Source organism: Asterias rubens, chromosome 20 (genome assembly GCF_902459465.1).
Source record: "Asterias rubens chromosome 20, eAstRub1.3, whole genome shotgun sequence".
Lineage (NCBI taxonomy): Eukaryota > Metazoa > Echinodermata > Asteroidea > Forcipulatida > Asteriidae > Asterias > Asterias rubens.
In genome coordinates this window covers 2,800,445-2,822,038 of record NC_047081.1, presented here as the reverse complement: position 1 = coordinate 2,822,038, position 21,594 = coordinate 2,800,445, and the positions used below count along the sequence as shown (strand labels likewise).

Sequence of the window (21,594 nt, the reverse complement as noted above, 5' to 3'; positions counted from 1 at the left end):
GAATTTCATCTTTGAAAGGGCAAGGCCATTTTTAGGTTGCAAAGGGCACTTCCATTGTAATATCTGAAAGTCTATGGGACACTTTTGAAGGGGCACCAAGGCTAAAACCAGGGGCATCGCAGGCCGTGGTCTTCGTGTAATTTCAGGCCTGTTTTACTCTTGGAATATTATGCCATTTCATAATGTGTGAATTGATTCATATTATTCATATTAGAGAAGAAAAAAAAACACATTGTAACTTTCATTTTGAATTTGATTCCATTTTCAACTTCACAACTTTACGATACCAGTATGAATTTTTTCGGTTGGCTCTTTTTTTTTAGTCTTAGTTGTCGTCTAGCCACAAACTGTTTTCTCGGGGTTAGTGTACTGGCCTTTGTACTTTTTATATTTCCTAATTCCAGACATGTACCCAGGTCATCTAGAAAATCACGTAGTTGGTGATGGCTCGGCTCCGCTCTTTTTTTTCCCTTTTTCTGGTAGTGGTTGTTATGGGAGCACTGCCAAACTCTGGGCTCGGAAAGCGGTAACCTTTAGTGCACTCAGAGTTTCCTGAACCTAGATCCAGTTTCCTAAGCCGGCTATGTGTGACCTCACTTTGACCTGTACCTTAAAGGGGCAGGAATATGTTGGCAGTCTGAAGAAAAAAAAAAAAAAAACACCTCATAACTTAGGTGCATGAATATGTAAGTAGTCTGAATTACCTCCTAACAAAATCTCACAAATAAATCAAAAAGGGGAAGAAATAAGTCTTAATGGATGTCACTCTGAAAAACTCACAACTTTTTTCTTTCAAAAATTTGACATACTTGTGTCAAAAGTCAAATAAGGGGAAAATGGAAATTGGATGACATGAGTTACTTCTGGTTTGTTGTAGAGAACATACTAACAAGTCAGAACTCAGCCTGGTGCAGGTGTAAACAGTTTTAAAACAGACTGTTTAGTTACATGTTTGAACTTTTCTTTCGAAAGTGTGTTTAAGCAGGGGTTTTAATAACTGATTTAACTATTAAATAAAACAACTGTAAACATGTTTAATAAACTGATGCTACTTACATTATTGTATGTTGAAAGTAGAAATACAAATGGTTGGTTGAAATTGTTTATGAAGAATGGCTGCCATCTTATAAAAAAAAAAAACAAAAAAAAAAAACCATTTCACGTCCTTTTTCTTCAGGAACTCAGACGCTAAACATAATTTATTTTTTACTTGGCTTTATGCCACATAGTGTCATGTTGTATTGTTATGTCCAAAGGTTTATTTAGTGATGAAAAACATTTACCCTAACATGTAGATATCACTTCCTTAGAACGGCAGTATCACGAACAAAAGAATGGACCTTTATCATGAGGCGGCCATTTTGTTTCCTTTCTGACCCAATGTTATCAACTTGAGGCTGGAAAGAAAAATGAGTCTGGTCTCTTTCATGATGCGAGAATGAAATCCTCCAGTAGAAAGTTACAATGTCCTCACAGGGTGGGTGCCCTTTACCAAGGAGAAAATGCCTTTGTGCCCCTTGCCCTTTCAAGAACAAAGCATACGGACCTGATAAGAAGAAACTGATAGGTCTCACCTCTTGTCTTTTTCGAGCAAAAATATATAATATCGCAGGAATTCAACAACAGTCCTTGATTACTGATAGTTTTTCTCATCTAAATTCAAATCACCGCCGTGGAGGAAGCAGTAGCTTGGCCAAGAAAAAAAACTAATTTCAAAAACTTATTCAAACACTTGCAGAACGTACCCGACTTTATAAGTAGAGAAATATTATCTCAGTCTAAATCTTACAATAATCGATCACTTCCCTCGGGTAAATCCTCCTTTTGAATAACATCAACTCGGAAGCTCCCCCCCCCCTTAGAAACGTTGACCCTGTGCCACAACTGCACCCTCTGAAGAGAGCAGAGAAGCCCCCCCCCCCCCCCTTAAGAAACCTGGACCTTGTGCCACTGCACCCTCCCAAAGAGATTGAAGAAACCCAGTCGGCATTTTACAATCGTTAGCGTTTACAATCCGGCAGCCCGTATTGGTTTACTGATTATAGAAAAAGAAATGCCAAGTGAGTTGGCTGAATGGCTCAATGATCACCTCTCAGGTGACTGGGTTACATTGTTAAGTTGCCCAAGTTGTTATGTACTCTGCAAAGGGTAAACTCGTTATACAAACCATTTGTAAATGCCTGGTTACATGTAGGTACATGTATATGTTTTTTTTTTTTTGTGGTGGTGCTTCTTAAAGGTGCAGTCCTGACCTTCCAGTGAAAAGAAAATAGATTTGACCCTATTACTTTAGGTGTTAATGTTCGTAATGAATGCCTCTTTAAAGATATGGTACTATATATTATAAGCTAAATTCAAATGAATCTAAATTGGCATTGAGGCAAATCATTTATCTTTAAGAAACCTTGGAAAGTTTCAACTGAGGAAAGAACGATGTTGACTTTAAAGAAAGCAAAATCATGTATAAATTTGAGTTCAAATGTTCTTAGAAATAAACTATTGTGATTCACAGACAATGAAATTAGATCAACCTCACATTCTTGTGGATAAAAAAAATAAAATCTAATGTGAATGTTTTTTATCCGCATAGAATTCAGAGGTTTGAAAAGAAGATAACTTAAGCCAAGCGAAAACCTTGATGCTTTATGTCAATAAACGACTCAGTTTAGCTACTTTGTGAAGGTTTTGACAGTCATAGTCCCTACGTGTCGTCCTGTTAGCCGATGTACAGCCTTTTCAACACAAATACCTCGCCAGATTTGTCAGCTTGGTCTAGAGTACAGTCTGAACATCAGTTTTTGTCGAGAAGGGAACGGGGAAAGAAGAAAAAAAACGGAGGTGTAGGATCCAAGGTTGTACCACCAAGCGATACAGAGGTTTCTCACAATGCAAATTATCTGTGTGCACTGTGTCAACAAAATGGTCTTTTGTGTTTCACTTGGAAAAGAAACGTGGAGTTTACCCTTTCTATTGTGATCAGAACTACCTTTAGAGTTAAAGGAACGGTTGGGATTGAGGAACTGGTAGGGTCATAGATTGGTTTTTGTCAACGTCATGGTGTTTTTAAACTAGGCAAAACTACATGAACTATAAAACCAGTTACAAAAAAGGTCACATGTGAAAGTTTGGGCTTTGGCTGAATACATTGTTTTATTGCTGAGGAAACGACGACAAAATGTTTTGGTACCTTCACAATAAGGGAATCAATGTGTGCTGAAGAGGTTTTCAACTGCCGAGGCCTGGTTCATAATTTACCTCGACTTCGTCTCGGTAAAATTATCAACAACCAGGCCTCGTTGGGTTTAAACCACTAGTTGAAAACCTCTTCAGCACACATTGATTCTCTTATTGTGAAGGTACCAAAACATTTTGTCGTCGTTTCCTCAGCAATAAAACAATGTATTCAGCCAAAGCTCAAAGTTTCACATGTGACCTTTTTTGTAACTTTCTTTATAGTTCATGTAGTTTTGCCGATTCAACACACTTTGATTCCCATTCATAATACCTTTTCGGTCAAAAAACATCAACACTTTTTGGTAAAAAAGTAAAATAAATGCAAAAATGTTAAAGCCCTCCGCCGCCCTCGGGTAAACAACTCCTTTATAAGGGAATGTTGTGCGCGTATCGCGTGATGTGGCACAACTGTTTCAGCCGTTGCTCTCGACCAATAGGAATGAAGAAACTGTCTTAAAAGAATAGTTGCAAGCTCGCGTGTGACGCCCATATGTCAATACTTTTTACTGATGTTATATCATCTGTTCAAACATCCCATCGTGACGCCCTCTCGACCAATCAGAACGGATAAACTGTCTTAGGTATTTATGAATGTCGAATCAATCTACGTTTAGTGAGGTGACAGCGGGTACCAACCGCATCTCTGGCCACAGCATTCATGAACAGATACCAACCTTCAGAATCTGCGAAACGATTCATACTCAAATGTCTGGTGAATGGGGTTCAAATTCTTTTTTCAAAGGGAGTCCTTTCTCAAAATAGTTTATAGCATCAACCGCTCACCAAATAAGTTTTTAAAGTTACATATTTTTTGGAGAATTAACCAATCTTTGACCCTACCTTTAACCGACAACAGCGTTTCTTCTCAACTTTGAAGATGATTCGGCAATCTATATCAAGCGTTCAATATTCAGACCTAGAGAGTCGCTTAAACACTCTGCAAGTCTCTTCTTGTATGACTTGGTGATCCTTTGGGATGTTTCTTTACACTTCTTTCGAGACCAGAGAGTAGTGTGCACATATTTAGTTTAGATTTTGTCTCTGAGCTGTTCAAAGGTTTGTTATAATGACACTTAACATGTCCAATGTGGATATCCTCTAGATTCCAAGGGAGGGAAAACAACTTAATTATTTTATCCCTAAAGAACTATTTATAAAATAATAGGTGCTCGCTTTTTCATGAGCAAAATGTTGTCTTCTCTGTAAGAATATATGTCCAAATGTGGTTGATTTTCTTTTAGTAACTTATTATAAATCAGGAAGCGATTTCATACAGCAATTTTGCATAGCAAGAAATATAGACCAGCCTAAAAAAAAAGAAATAACAAAGTGTACGTCATGAACATATTTAAGCCTATTGTCCTTGTACGCATACAAAGAATGTGCTTGGCCTCGCACTTAGCTACGCTCAGTGTATCCTATGTTACATATCGTATTCTTGGTTTTTTTGACGGCCCCGGCAGTGAACATTGTTCAGCACATTGTTATTGTCGTCCTTGAATGACTGATCGGCGGCCATGGTTCAATTGTCACATGTTTGAGAATAAAAATTTAACAAAAGTAGAGCGGCCAGAGGGTTAAAGCAACGATAAGCAACGATGCAGAACATTTCAAAAAAACAAAAAAATTCCCTGACATACATTGAATTTCCTTGTTCATATTTTTATTTGCTGCTCAAACTTTGTATGTCAGGGAATTGTTTTGTTATGAAATGTTCTGCACCGTTGCTTATCGTTGCTTTAACCCTCTGGCCGCTCTACTCTTGTTAACTTTGTACTATTCCGATTGTTACTCAATTTTGAGTTCTACGAATATTTTTAATCCCATTAACAAAAGAAAATTTCAAATCGGGAAACTCTCACGTCATTCAGAGGGGTTGGGTATAACTTTGAATGTCGGTTATTTTTAGTTTTTTTCATTTGTTTTGAAGTCACTTACTGTATTAGGGGTTATGTTTTGACAAATTATGTTGAATAGTGATAATAATGGTTAACTTCAAGTTAAAGGGGGTTGTGTTCTTCGGATTTGGGTGTTAAAAGCTTTTATTTTTTTTCAATGAATATGGTTGAAAAGATATTTGTAGAGTAGAACAATGATTCACTTTAATATACGTTTTTTTTTTTTTTTTACAATAAAAAATTATTATAATAATACTGTTATGATAATGAATTTGTTTATGTATCACCCAAAATGTGTGCCTATAGGTTCGCAATTTGGCGTATATCGACTCAGCACACACTAAGCTTGTGCTCACAGAGACCCTGAAATGAACATCTAGCGGATTGTCCCACATGTCCATATCATACAAAGAAACTGCAGTAACACCACACATCTGTCCGGGTTGGTCATCCTTCACTGGCTTTCAATTGGGCTAAAATTGGTTGGGGGAAAAAAAAGAAGAAAAAAATTGAACAGTGAAAGCAGACAACGGTCATTGAGAATGGGTTAACTTTAATAGATGAATTTTTCATTTAAATGTTTTAGTTCAGGAAACCAATTCCGTAACAACAACAATTCAAGTGTTGGCTTTGGACAGAGGATTTTTTCCCGATATATATGAAATGGTAATGGAAATTTGTTAAATACTTTTTTTGGTATGAAGTAAGTCGAGCATTGCCGACTTCCGTCCATCCGAATGACTGTCCGTATATGGTTTATTGATTAAAAAGTCACCATGAATATGTTTTAAAGTGAGGGTATACCTCAATTTACCTCAATTTACCAATAATGACCGTAAAACTAGCTTTGTAAAGAAGCACTGCAGCTGCAACCTTGCTCCCATGGGCAGCGCGTCATATCACCCACTAGCTCTGCTAACGTCGTAATCCGTGTCTTTGATTGGCTATCATATACACGCAAAATATGAAACGCTGTGCGTGTTCAAAAAGCTCTATACGCCGAAACGCGTGCGTATAAAGATATACGTATTCACTTTTTTGTCGCACAGCACTGACCGCCACACAGCGCGACTAACGCCCAACACAGAACATATCAACCACAGGACTAATTGTAATATCCAATATATTTAGATATTTTAAAGTCACACTTCCAGGGGATATGATTGAGCAAAGCAGCGAGATCCATCACCCCTGGGAACGAGGTTGCTGCAGCTGTTGATTATGCGTTTTGAGAAGCAATATGGTTTTAGAGATTGGAATTTACAACCATTTTTCAATCTGAGATCTAGTTTTGCATAAAATGTTTCACGGATTACGTAGGTGCATTGTTGATCCAACTGAAAGAAATTTAGTGCTATGGAGTTTTTCGTTTTCAACTGATAAAAATATAAGTTAGTTCGCATGATTCTAAGTTACAACGAGAGGGCGTTATATCAGCGAACTGTTATGAAAACAAGTTAAAAGCAAAACAGCATTGAAATATTTAATGGACTGCATTTCCAATGATTAATGACAGAAGCTCTTGATGTATACCAAAATGACTACAAAATATCAAATCGTCAAATACATTTAGTTGTAGTTAGTAACTGTATTCAGTGTTCGCCACTGGCTAAATGCCAGTCAGAAGGCCAAAGGACCAGTCAGAATTATCAGTGTCGAAAAGTATCCCTAATTACATGAAACATAGACAAATGAAAAAGCTGACCAACCAGTGAAATAACGATCTAACTGCTGGCTAGTCACAGATCAAACCCTGGACCATTCCTGGATACTTCAAAGGACACATTTCCCTTCTAGTTTTGTTTGTAGGTCACGGTATGACCTTCCCTAAAGCATTGTCCTTGTTGACGGTGAAGAGGAACGAACCTGTTGCAAAACTCCCTTTCAAAGTTACAGCGAGATATATTCCCAAACCTATTCACTCCCAGCATTGTTCATTTCTATTTGTGGTTAAACTGATAGAGCCAATTCAATCTCATAACTGCCCTCATAAAACCTGTTATGCTTTGTCAGTTAGGCTTCGCAATAATTTTTTCTTCTTTTTCTTCTTTCAATCAAAAGTGAGCCAATTGAACAACAAAAATATGTTTGCCCTTGTGGTGAATGTTGACCACTGAGTCGCAAGAGATTGTTAGCCTTGATTCCAGTGGTCTGTTTAATCATTGACTAGGGGAGAGCCTAGGGGCCGACCATGGGAAGTATTTAGACCATGGTTGGAGCATTGTGACATCACCGCCATGGGTGTAAGGTGACAAGCAGTACGTGTGGAGCGTGAGACGAGTGTAACTAGAAGAAGCAAACATCCTGATGTTTGCTCCTTTCTTTAGAGGATGACGAAGACGAGTTTGTTGCTAGAATGAAGGACGCTTAGGGATGGTTTAAAACAATTGTATAATCAGGAACATAGATGAACATTTCAATAAGCCGATCTGATCCTCTTTTTTGTTAAACCTTCACAAATTTGTTGGGTCAGAAATATCCCATGTGCTATAATGAAGCGCAATTTTTACACCTTATAACAATTAAAGACATACATTTAATTAGGTACCAAAAAAATGAAAATCTCAATAAACATGTTTGATACTCTTTGTTTTTAAATACGATGATGGACATTGTTGATACTTTTTGGGGTCAGATTCTTTTGACAATTATTTTTCCCTCCTTTTTTTCGTTTAACATTTTTTTTTTTTTTTTTTGGGGGGGGGGGGAGTGGAAAAAACAAGTGACTGATGTTATTAAACTTTCCCTGAACTGAAATTATTCTGTATGAGGTGACGTCATCTTGTTTAGAAAGTCGGATAACTTCTGGTTTTGGTTCAGAAAAGGAAACTTTTCCTGGAGTTAAAAAAATTAACTTCCTGATAAAATATTTGTTTTGAGGCTGACCATAAATACTCTGATTTGCGGTACCATTGAGCGCATTCACTTCATGTAACACAATGGGAGACTTTCTGGGACGATAGAGGGCAGCAGACTTACCGGGTAAATCCATTGTTCGCAGAATTATGCGCATGTTCAGAACTACGTAAACAATGGAAATTTACCCGGTATGTCTGCTGCCACCTAGCGTTGGAAAGTCTCCTATTGAATGAGTTCAAAAAACAACGAAAGCTGTAGTCCAAAACTCTGTGAGTCACCTGTGAACTTTCTGCAACGAAACTCAGAAAAGGCAAGAAACTAGAAACAGCTCGCTACCCTTAAACCACTAACAACAACAACAACAACAACCTTCAAGTACTTCTGTGCAACATTGTTGTTAATTTAAAAACAAGTCATACACCCTAATTAATAACATCCACAAAACAACAGCAGCGCTACCTCTTGCTCTCTTGACTCCTGTCCTTATCCCCCTCGAAGACAGAAACCCGGTCTGCCTTTTTGTGTTTTGCGTAGTGAGAAGAGACCCCACAACAGCCAAGAAATAATTTGATTAAGGGAGTGAAATTCCTGTAAATTGAAAACTTCCCTTAGTGTTGACTTGTGTGGGTTCAGCAGATTGCCTCTATCGTACCTTAGCCTTCACTGGGCGTCGTCAATACCCAGGGATACACTCAGTCTGTTACTTCTCAAAGGCAAGGTATACCTTAAGTTTTAGGAGGCGCTCGATTGTTTGGATCCTGTTAATAATATGTAGAATTATTTCATTTTCAATTCCCAAACAGAATGGCGCGCTTGTCTCTTTGTGGTCCCGTCGCGTTTGTGCCAGAAGCATCACCAGTGCGCCCTCTAGTTCTCATATATAATTCTATGCTGAGGTTTGACTTAAAAAAGGCTAACTAAACTCTTTGGGGTAAACCTACTTACATGTATTTTAAACTGGTTTATCTTTTATAGAAGGTTTCTCTACAGTAGGCCTACAGTAGGTCTTTGAATGCCTTTACTTCATAAACCAGGTTAGCTAACTAAGCTTCACATTATAAACTGAATTAATTTCACCTACCAAGGTGTTGACTGAATCAGTTAAGAACCCATTCATCCCATCCAGAATCATTTCCCTTTCAGGCCCAAAATGTCCGCCGTTTATTGCGGAGGTGGAACTGCGATTAGTAAAATGAAGAGGCTGTGTACGCTTCTAGTTAGTTAGTCATATTTATCAGGCGGTCTAATGAAGATATATTGTACGCTGCATAGGTTTGGACAGTCGAGGCAAACGGGCTGTAATTGCCCGATGATTCCATTCATGCTGTTGTGTGGAGTCTCTTGTGATCGTACTGACAATGACATCGGTCCGTAAGAACCCTTTGTGTACAATGTACATGCTTGTGTTAACATACTGGGACATGTTGCCTCGTACGGATTTGGGAGCTTGATCTATAAAAGTGTTCGTTAATCAGGTTGGAATGAGGTGTCTAATATTGATTAAAATAATCAACACAAATATACCTCAAAACTGTGAACTAACATGGCACACCATTTTTATTTTATTTCTTTTTTTTAAATAAAAAATATTTTAATAAAAAATTTTCCCCGAAGTAAAATGACAATCACACAATTTTTGACTATCTCACAATTTCGAGGGATACTTGTGTGACTTCATTGTATCATAGTTTTGAACTGTTTTTCCAATCATATTATCGTCTTTAATAACAAAAGCTTCAAACGCAAGTGCAAATGTGGTAGCTGTTGTCGTCCAAGAGGGAGTGTTAATATTAACTGTTGAGATCCCAGAGGGGATGTTAAAAACAGTTACTGTTGAGATCCCACTCTAGTGTGAATTCTGCAAAGGTCAGATGTGATATAGGTCAAAATGATCAATACAAGTTCCCAAGTGCTTCTTAAAGTCACTGGACACCTTTGGTAAAGATCAGTAATTGTCACTTGGTGTATCCCAACTTAAAAAAAAAAAAAAAAAAAAAAAAAAACTGTGAACGTTTTAACTCAATTTGTCATCAAAGTTACATGTACAAGATTCTAACAATGAAAGAAAAGACATCCTTGACGCACACAGTTGTGTGTTTTAAGATGCATAATAAAAGGCTTCAGAACTGACGTCTTTAATATTTTAATGAGAAATTAACTCATTCTCAAAAGTATGTTATACTTCAGAGGAAGCCATTCCTCACATTTTTTATTTTTATTTTTATTATTATTACTTTTTACTTTCAACAGATATCCATTGTTTGTTACCATGTTAGTTTTTGTACTACCAATTATTTTGAGTAACTACCAGTAACCAGTGCCTTTAAAGGGAAGAAGTAACATCATGAGGTGTAAAAAGTGTTTCATCTTTGGTCAGCCCATAGAGCAAGGCTTTTGTCAGTTTCTTCCCTTTGCCAATCTCCTCCTTCTCAAGCAACAACAACAAATCAAAAAGAATCAGAGAAAACTTCAATGAGAAAGGACAGTAAAGAGAAAAACATTAGGCTTTCTGCCAGCAATAGGTAGGAACTTGAGCCATGAAATCTGGATCAAAATCTTCAAAATTTCTCCCCATGGTTAAATTCTTTTCCCTGCAAGAATTTTACAAAATTAGGTTTACGTTAACTTTTTTTTGTGGGGGCAGCGGCTATCAGTAAGTAGCACATGATGACGAGGCACACTATGCTATTAAAATGATAGCATCTCTGGCCCGCCGTGATACTCCAATGTCTATTTCTGATCTTGAGTTGGGAAACACTGACTACTGACCCAAAAATACGCTTAGTTGAACCTGGAGCCCTTTTAGGGGGCTTAGGACTTGGCTAAATGTTGACATTAAGGAGTGGAGTGAGGTCGGACAGTATATTTGTTGGTCTCTGCTCCTAGGGAAGTACATTGTTTTAAGCGTTTGTGTATTTTATATCATCGAAGGGGTAGCGAGAAGCTTAACATTTGTTTTCAATAAAGGGGAATCACCCTTACATTTCCTGCCGATAAAAACTTCTTAAGAAGTTCTGCAGCTTTTGATAGTATCAAACCATTATGGGAATCATCACACTTTGAAGTATTGTGCTTATGGGAAATTGTATCAGCTTTTATCCCCAAAGATCTGAATTTGAGAAATGTTTCTCAGATTGTGTGTTCAAATTAAAAAACTATTATTCTTGCTTGGAAATATCAGCAAGTAATATTTCAAGGGAATCTTTCAACCATCATGATATTTAAACCATGTACATTTATCAAAATATGTGGAGTTGTGTCTTACAAAGAGTACCCAAACACTTTTAGGCCTGTATGCTTCATTTATAAAACGGCAAGGGCACCAAGACATTTTCTACTTAGTAAATGGCACCCTAAATGTAACATTTCAAGGGCACCAAGGCAATTAAGCAAGGAGGCAATTGCATTGGTTGCCTCCATGAAGTATCATGCCCTTTAAGATTAAAATCTGACTAATAATATTTCTTATCCACCAGTAGTGACCTCCATTTGGTTGCCTGTATCTTTTTTTCTATTAACCTATGTGTAGAATGTTGTCTAATGATTCTATATGTCGGGGATTGACTCTAGTGTCTGGGTCCTGGATGGTTCCTACAATTCTTGGCATAGCTGTTGTGAATTCCTGTCATAGTAGTTGTGGTCACATGGCCCGTTGGGTCTAACTTGTTTCTTCCCGCATTGAAAGACAAGTGCTCCGGCCAATTTGCTTATGTTGTCTGTACTTTTTATTCAAGCACAGCAATACTTAAAGAGAATTTTTCTCTTTTCTCTTTTTCTCTCGTAAGTTTAACTTAGAGAGTGACACATTTTCTTGTCCCAAAATTACCTTGTTAAGTTAAGCAATTATTTCTTACCAATTTAAACAATGGAAAGTAGTGGTGGAATTTCATGCTCAGCAATACTTAAAGAGACATTTTTTTCTTGGAATATTCACTTAGAGAGTGACACATTTTCTTGTCCTAAAATGAACTTGGAGTTAAGCAGTTTAGCATAGTGGTGGCATTTTATGACTTACTAATTACGTAACTTTGTATTTGAGCGCAGCTTGCGATACTTTAAAGAGAGGATTATTTCTCATGAAACATAAACTAAGAGAGTGACACATTTTCTTGTCCAACAAAATGAACTTGGGATTCAGCAAGTTAGTTATTTCTTACCAATTTAAAAGAAGGAAAGTTATTGGTGGCATTTTATGACTAACTAATTACAGAACAAAACTGCGTGAGCTTTCGTAGAAACGACAACTTCATCTGATGCAATAAGGGAACAAGCCTAACCCTAACCCTAAAGGCACTGTCACTATTGGTAAATACTTAAAACTAATATGTGAGCAATAAAAACTTACTAACTTAGTAACGAGCAATGGAGAGCTGTTGATAGTATAACGCATTGTGAGAAACGGCTCACTCTGAAGTTTTTGAGAAAGAAGTAATTTCTCACTCAAATGATGGAAGGCTTCAGTTTGCATCTGAAAGCACACAAAGTTGTGCAACAAGGGTGTTTTGTCTTTCATTATTTCCGTGCAATTTTAATGACCAATTCAGCAAACATTTTCACAGATTTATTATTTACGTATATATTTTGGGAAACACCAAGTGAGAATACTGGTCTCTGACAATTACCAAGCATGTCCAGTGCCTTTAAATAATTAGTGTTCAAAATTCGAAGAAGTTACGGGTGAATGAATCCAAAAGGATTGTAAATATTAGCAAAGTATCTATTCTTAGTAATGGGACAGGAAATTGTGGTCCCTATTAGGTCCTTGATCAGTAGTAACAACATTTCCTTTTGTTTTCGGTTGAAACAAAACACTTTTGTGATGAAAACAATTTAAGTAAATAGAAATAATTTCAACAACGGGCAAATTTTCTTAATTTTCTAAAGTCAGTCAAGCAAAATCCTGGGAAATCAGAACAAAAGAACCCCTAAAAACTGAATTTGTTTATTGAATAAGCAAACAAAACATCTTTGGTAGGCTAGAAACGGAACCCTGTTTCCATGAAAATAATTAAGTAAATAGAAATCGTTTCAACAACGGACAAATTTTTCTTATTTTTCAGATTTGCGAAAACCTGACAAACCAAAACAAAAGAACCCTAAAGGAAATTTTTTATTATTTAAGAAACAAAACAAAACTAAAAACTTATTCCGCAAAGCAATTTTAGAAGTTCTCATGGAAAGTAAACAATTTGTTATTCAGCCCTTTGTGTTCAATCTTTTTTTCTCTGGTATTTTAGAATCTACTAAAGAAGAGAAACAAAAATAACCCTAATAAGAACTTTATTGCCAATTTTTGCCGTAAAGAAACGTGACAATAAATTTCCTCTAAAACCAACGACACAAGCTTCCTGCACTTAGTGGCACAAACAAAAAGAATCCATGGAAATGAAATAATATCAAAAGAAGCAATTATACATGAATGATGCCCTTTTATATTGTCCGCTCAAAAGAAACGCGAGCCTGGTTAGACTCAGAAATACAACTGCACCTTCAGACCCTATTAAGATCAGAAAATTAGAAAAACACCTCGCACGTCGCTGCATAATTTGTCACGGAGCCGCGATCTCAAGCTGAGACTAATAATGATGCCACGGTTTAAAAAGCGAAGCGGAGGCAATGATCAAGAGATGAATTATTTACTCTTCACTCATCAATTTTTTTCCCCTAGATACATTTTTATTTAATTTTTTTCGTTATGAATTTAAGGGGTCTTGGGTCTGGGGGCGCTGTTTGATTTTAGAGGAGAAGGCATTGTTGGAATTAGCGGCTCTGGCGGTAGCTACATGTCCATATCATCATGCATTGAAGGATAGGTTATCCTTAGCAACACCCTTAGCAACAGTTTAAGCCGTAGCTGTAGCCACCATTTCGGATACAGGCCACTAAGCAAGGGGTCATAGTGCAAACAAGAAGAACTCCCTAACTGCTGATGTTTTACTTGTTTGATTTCATCTGTCTTTTATCCCCGATGCAAAATTTAACATCTATTATATCGTTGCGGTACCCGCTGCCAAAACATAGGATTCAAACTGCCTCTAGCTGCCGGGCAACCTCGGTAGTCTAGTTGGTAAGACACTGCTCTAGAATTGCAAGGGTCTTGGGTTCGAATCACACCCGAGTAACATGCCTGTGATATTTTTTCACAGGACTCGGGAAAGTACTGAGTATACAGTGCTAACACACATCGGTGTATGGGTAAAAACCAAAATTAATATTCTTTATCCTGATGCAAAATTTAACATCTATTATTTCATCTGTCTTATTGAAAAGAGATGCTAGCAACAGAACAATGTTAAATTCATAGTAAAATGTCTTATGCCATTTCAGGCCTGATACTTCATGGAGGTAACGAAAGTGATTGCCTCCATGCCCCTGGTGAATGCCTTGGTGCCCTGGAAATGCTCCAGTAGAACTTAAACATTTCCTCATAAAGGTGCCCTTATAAAGGAGAAAATGCCTTGGTGCCCTTGCCTTTTTGAAAACCAGGCATACAGGCCTGCCATTTTAAACTTAACTTCAAGTACTTTTTTCCCGTGAAAGCATTTAGTATGTTTTTTTTGTGTCGAGAAAATTTCGGAGCTGGAAAGAGAATTCAACCAAAGTTGCAGATTCTGCTGTGCATCTTTAATAGTATATTTGTTTAACTGCACGTTCGAACCAGAACACTTTGCTTGGCAGCGACCGTAGAGTTTTTCCAGGAAATGTTTTAAGTATTTTCAATCTCTGCCAAAACTAAGAGACACTGTAAGACTGAAGAGATTGGATGTGTTTTTGAGGTAGCTCCCTGACAGCATAACCATTGTAAATTTGAGGCCTTGTACATCAAGGTTTTTTCCTTTTTAAGGGGGTAAACTTAGACTGTAGAAAGCTTCTGGATTATCACCAGTTCTACTTCTTTTTTAAAATGCATCCAAAACGACAAATCTCGAACACAGCAAAACAGCCTTTCACCTTTCAAAGATCAATAGCGCAATCTTTTTGTTCAGAATGTATTTTAGATAAACGCAGGGCGGTGTTGTCAAATCCTGCTTGCAACATCAGATTAAGAAAAAAAGAGTTGATCTTCAACTTTTTCCCCGCATGCCTTAGAAGTGATAACTGCAAAGGACCTTTTAGACAAATTTCCTGTCGCGCTGGCTCGGGCTATTTGGGGCACCCTTGCGGTTGAGAAGTTGAGTTTTGTGCTCCTGGATTGCAAGACGTGCCCCCCCCCCTAACCCCCCTTACCATTACTATACCTCTTTCTTCCTGTCCACGATGCCTCTGATTCATAACTGAGTGTATTGATACAGGAAATCCCCCCTTTACCCTGTAGAGCCCATATTTAGGATTACGAATCGGCCATTGAGAGACGCTTCAATTAACAGCATCAGGGCTGAGCTGGCACAACAGCTTATTAAGTTGTTACCAGGTTGCGGAAGTGTCGTACGGATACCCCCCTCTCCGAAATGCGCACAATGCGCGTATCATGGCATAACAACCGGTGTCCCCCCTCTTCCCCCTGTCATTCAGCTCTTAGTCTGGTGCCTTAGCTTAATGTGTCATCAGTGCTAGAGCTGGGGTCTGGGCTATGTCATGATTTGACACAGATCGGGGCAGCGCCCAGATGTTAAAAATAGTCAGTGACAACATTTTTTAATGAACTTACAAGTTCATCTGTGAAGAGCTCACACTCTCCGAAAGGAACAGTTTCCAATTAATTCATGAATCCGCTGATCGGTTTTGTTAGAAGGAAACAAAAGTCTGGGAAGTTCAGAGAGAAAGTTCACAGTTATGTTTTTTTCGGCCACCAATTTAACTTGAGTGTCAGTTCAGGAAGTGGTTTGTTGTGCTATTAGCTGGAAGTAATTCTCATTACCAGTTGTTTTGAAGTAGGTTGTTGTTCGCTTTCCTTTTTTCAACTTCACCATTTTTAATGATTTGTTAAAGGAACACGTTGCCTTGACTCGGTCGAGTTGGTCTTTGAAAAGCGTTGTGTAACCGTTTGTTATAAAATCGGTTTGGTTAGAAAGATGATGTAAAAGTAGAATACAATGATCTACAAAAATATGCCTCGAAATTGCGTGGTTTTCGTATTACCTCGTCGACAAACACGGTCGGCCATTTATGGGAGTCAAAAATTTGACTCCCATAAATGGCCGACCATGTTAGTTTGTGACGTAAAATGAAAACCGTGCAATTTTGAGTGATACTTGTGTGGATCATTATATTCTACTTTAAAAACATCTCTGACCAACTCGTCCGATCCAAGGCAACGTGTTCCTTTAAAGGCAGTGGACACTATTGGTAATAATTCTCAAAATAATTATTGTGGGAAACGACTCCCTCTGAAGTTGCATAGATTTTGAGAAAGAGGTAAATTCTCATTAAATAATAAAAGACATTCTTATCTGAAAGCACACAAATTCGTCCTACAAGGGTGTTTTTTTCTCTCATCATTTTCTCGCAACTTCGATGACCAATTTAGCTTAAATTTTCACAGGCTTGTTATTGTATGCTTATGTTGGGATACACCAAGTGAGAAGACTGGTCTTTGACAGTTACCAAACATGTACCTTCCCTTTAAGTGTGGCATGTGCTCTACCAACTGAGCTACCTAACACTATTTTAGCTGTCTCCCTTTTAGTTTTGTCAATATTTTTGTTAGGATTATGATTTGTGAACAAGCTTTTTGTTATAAATAGTTCAAAGGACTTTTGGTTTCCAATATTGACTGCCTCCTCATCAACCTCCTCCCCTTCAACCTCCTCCCCTTCAACCTCCTCCCCTTCAACCTCCTCCCCTTCAACCTCCTCCCCTTCAACCTCCTCCCCTTCAACCTCCTCCCCTTCAACCTCCTCCCCTTCAACCTCCTCCCCTTCAACCTCCTCCCCTTCAACCTCCTCCCCTTCAACCTCCTCCCCTTCAACCTCCTCCCCTTCAACCTCCTCCCCTTCAACCTCCTCCCCTTCAACCTCCTCCCCTTCAACCTCCTCCCCTTCAACCTCCTCCCCTTCAACGTCCTCCCCTTCAACCTCCTCCCTTTCATCTATCTGCCCTATTATCGGTTTATCTGACCTTTTTGTTTTTTTGGCAGTCATGAATATGGTGACTTGCAAGAAAGTAGACGTGTAATTTTCTAAAGGTCAATCAGTTTGTGAGAAAATGGTAACCTTCCTTGCCCCCCCCCCCCCATCACCAAAATAAACCCCTAAACCCTTCAGAATAATATTAATAACAGTGGCTTCTTATACAGTGCTAAAATCTGTCACTGAGTGACGCTCATAGTGCTTCAGCATTCAGTATTATTTTGCTGCAAGGTATGTGGAGCTACGGTTTTTGAAGTATGTTCAATAAAATAAAAAATTAATTCTTGAACATAGCATTTAATTGCTGTGTATAACTGTCACAAAAATCATAATGAAAATTTGTTCTTTTACTGTAAAGTTGTTTTTATTTATAATCTTTCTGTACACAAAACAAAAACAATGCGAACATCATAAAGATTCATCAGTGGTAAAGTTATATTAGTGTGATTTTTTATTTGCCTGTCCAAAGATTTCATAATTCCTTTGTGACGGTAAAAGATGAACAATTATTTATCTGATTCAAGTAAGGTGATTTGCAACACAACACTTATTGAAAATAATAGTAGAGAGTCACTCAATTTATGACGTCAGTGATGTATACATGAAATTACATGTAGACGTACGTCAGTTGACCAAAATTAGATAAATCGGTATGTCCGTTTCATTGTTTACATATTCTTTGGGTTGCCGGTGGAATTTCTACAACTGTTTCATGCGTGTTGTGAGGAATCCTCAATTCAGCCTATTGCTGAATTTGATGGAGCTAGCAGCATTTGACTTCGATAACTTTAGATGTGTACACTACAACTATTTTATGTTGTGATAATTGGATTGAATTAATCTGCTCCTCATTATTACTGCATTGTGTTGGATATAATATGGCTGTTTCATGACTTGTTCAAATGAGAACTCAATTGAATTTAGACCTCTGTTTTCTCTGCAATTTATCATCCAATTATAAAAGAAACTACCATTAGATTTTTGTTGCAAAATATTTTATTGAATAAAAATGTTTCTGTATAATTGGTTTACAATAAAAACCACGTGCATATATCTACTTGCTGGATAGATTATGTTCGTTTGAGAATTTGATACTTCACAGATGCAAAGAAGGTGATTGCCTCCATGCCCCTGGTCATTGCCTTGGTGCCCTTGAAATGCTCCAGTAGAAATTCACAATCCTCATAGGGTGCCTTTAACCAAGAAGAAATGCCTTGGTGCCCTTTCTCTTTCAAAAACGAAGCATTCAGGGCTGATATTCTACTGTCAAGATAACACTACATACTTTCTCATTGAAAACAAACACACCCACCACTTTTTGCTGTTTGATAAACATATTTCCAACTCATTGTAAATATTGATACACAGAGTTCATATCTGTATCTTTAGCCGATATTTCCCGTATTTATTGACGACCTGTCGACCTCCGGCCAGTTGATTTCCATCAGGAAAGGATTACTTAATAGAAATCTATAATCTTCTTTATCCCACTTAATCCTCCATTTACTATTTGATTGAGATTAGGGGGTTATGAATATGCCATGACCGTCAAAGGCGGGATCGGCCGGGAGAGCATAATCCAGTTGTGGACTTGTTGGAACGGACACCGGTGGTGTAAAGCCGGTACTCCGCTACTGTGGCATGTGAGGTGGCGGTAAGGTAGGGGATAGAAACGATCGGATTAGTGAACTTTATGGTAGGGGTGGGGAGTAGCAGGTGGGGGGGGGGGGGGGAGGTGGTTTGGGACTTAGTAAATTTTGACCTAGTATGATTCCAAAATGTGAGAATGGTGTAAACACGTCTGATAAATGTACTTCACAGAGGCATTAAAGGTTATTGCCTCCATGCCCCCTCTGTCATTGCCTGTGTGCCCTTAAAATGCTCCAGTAGATATTTACAAATTCCCTCCTTTTACAAAGGACAAAATGCCTTGGTGCCCTTGCACTTTCAAAAACGAAACATTCAGGGTTCCCTTAACTTTGGAGAAAATGTCTTTGTGCCCTTGCCCTTTCAAAAACAAAGCATACAGGGTGCCCTTTACCTTAGAGAAAATGCCTTGGTGCCCTTGCACTTTCAAAAAAGAAGCATACAGACCTGTATAAAAAAAAATTTTGGGATGGTGTTACATTTGTTATGTTTGCCTAAATTGTCAGGCCGAATACTTTACAGAGGCAATAGTTGTTGCCTCCGGTGAATGCATTGGTACCCCTCGAAATGTTCAAAATCATTTACACTGTTTTAGTGTGAGGTTAGCGACTTAAAATCTCCCCCTCCTCCCCACCCCCCACTTTCATAAGTGCATCACAAAATGCTTTTGACATTGAAGCCACTCTTAAGGTATCTTTGCTGGTCGATGACATTGTAATTAAAAAGTGTCTCACCTTCAACTTACAAACGTCAAATTAACAGATTTTTTTTTGTTATCCTTTTTTGTTTGTGTTTTTCAAGGCGGTAATTCTTATGTAACAGACACATTTTAGTAGCTTTTCTGTGGTGCATTATTTAGTAGTTGGATTCCCAGGAGAGCACGGTTGTGTGGAATATATATTTTTTTTAAATAGATAGCGTTGTTGTCCAACCTTGGAGAAAATTACCTGACCTTTTTTATGCAATTCCGAGTTGTGCATTCCTACAGAGTTTTACTTTTTTTATTTATCCCCAAAGGAAAAAAAAAAAGGAAATGACAACAGAAAAGAACGAACTGCCAAAAGATGAAAAGAAATACTGTTCCGCTCTGAAGGCTTTCTTTTCAACGCGACGAAGTGTTATATTCAAATGGGTTGTATTAAATCACAGCAAAACGCAGCAGCGTCTTTGTGAAGTGTTCTTTCACAAAGAGAAACCATGTTGACAGTACACTGGATTGTAAGCTGCCGGTCGGCGGGTAAAGGAAGAAAAGAAAAGAGAAACTTGTCGTTTGTTGGCATTCAGCCATGTAATCTTATGTCTGCGAGGTGACCTTATACGCAACGCCAACGTGACCTGACTTCTCAGCCAATTGACCAGCGAGGGGTCGGGTTACGCCCCTGTATTTAATTTATTTGGTTTATTTTCAAACCAGCCAATTACGTTTAGATCATTTTTTTGCACCTCTATTTTTAATTGAGAAAGGAAATTTCAATCGAGGCCCAATTTTATAAATGTGAGTAAGCACAAAAGGTTAAAATACCACGCAGCAGAACACTGACATAGTGTGAACGACATGTTGTGGAGTTGAAATGTATCTCAACCATTGTGTAGAATAATGTCGCAGATCAGCCATTTTATAGTTTGTTGTAGTAAAATGTGAATGATTTCTGAAGAGTCAAAATGTATCTCAAGCATTGATATTTCAGAATCTGAGTTGCTGCAGAATATTGCCGCAGCATTTAAAGTGTGAGGCAATTTTTTGAGTGAAAATGTATCTAAACCATTTATATTGTCCCCTAATCCGAATACAAAGAGTTTGCAGAACTGCTACAGAATATTGCTGCAGCATTTAAAGTGTGAATGAAATTTATGGTGTGGATATATATATATATATCAACCATTGATAGGCCTATCTTGTAATATTAAAACAAAGGGTTTGTGGAATTGCTACACAATATTGCATGTTTAAAGTGTGAAGGAAATTTGTGGAGTGAAAATATATCTCAACTATTGATATTATCTCCTAATCTGAATACAAAGGGTTTGCAGAATTGCAACAGAATCCTTGCCGCAGAATAGCTGAGGGGCTAACTAGAGTCGGAGCCGTTTTCTTTTTTTATTATAACGATCCGGCGGATCCACAGGGTGAGAAATCAGTATGGTAAATGACATTCCTCAAGGATAATTCAATTTGGTCGAGGGATTGAGATCATGTACACACACTCACACTTGAACCATACATCTTCACCATGCTACAGCATCTCCCTTACCCCCAATGAATCTCTGGCGTTCAGCGACACCTTGTTTGCCGTCGTGAGATGACCGCGGCGGCACGGCAGTCCCCCCCCCCCCCCCCCCTTGACGCACACAGCCAATCTGCATATACGTCACTTACCAACCTCTGTCTATCTTTGCTCTTCAAGGCCATCATGACACCGAGGGCCTTGATCTCGTCGTTGTCATCTTCCCTCCTTATTCCCTGGTAGCCTGCTTTAGGGTTACCGGCCCAGAGAACTAAATACTCATCATAATTATGCTGCGCATGTGGATAATTAATGGCCATCTTACGGCTGTTCAAGGTTTTGCTGTTTTATCATTTGGGATTAGTCTTTCTCCGTGTTGAGGTGCTAATGTCCCTATTGTTAATTACCGCATTGATGTTCGCGCTAAACACGCGACATTCTCTCATCATAGAGCCATAGTTGAATTATTATTATTTATTATTATTTTTTGCATGTTGAGATACACCAAGAGAGAAGACTGGTGTTTGACAATTATCAATAGTGTCCACTGCCTTTAATATTTATTATGGGTTAGCGGTAAGCATAGTTTTTAAATAACTGCTGTTAACTCTGTAAATTACCTTGAAGCTTCTTACAGCCAATTGTTAAATATGATTTTTATAC

At 38.0% G+C, this 21,594-nt stretch overlaps 1 protein-coding gene across 1 annotated transcript in view; it reads right to left on the bottom strand.

The window, feature by feature from the left end:
• LOC117303947 (protein Ycf2-like) overlaps nt 1-21,251 on the bottom strand; it is a 36,778-nt gene extending 15,527 nt beyond the window's left edge. Inside the window, exons 1-2 of the mRNA XM_033788415.1 lie at nt 21,088-21,251; nt 16,706-17,048 (exon numbers count right to left, since the gene is read on the bottom strand). Of these exons, the coding sequence (XP_033644306.1) occupies nt 16,706-17,048; nt 21,088-21,251 (507 nt within the window). The remainder of the gene's footprint in view (nt 1-16,705; nt 17,049-21,087) is intronic.
• Nucleotides 21,252-21,594: the final 343 nt, after the last annotated feature.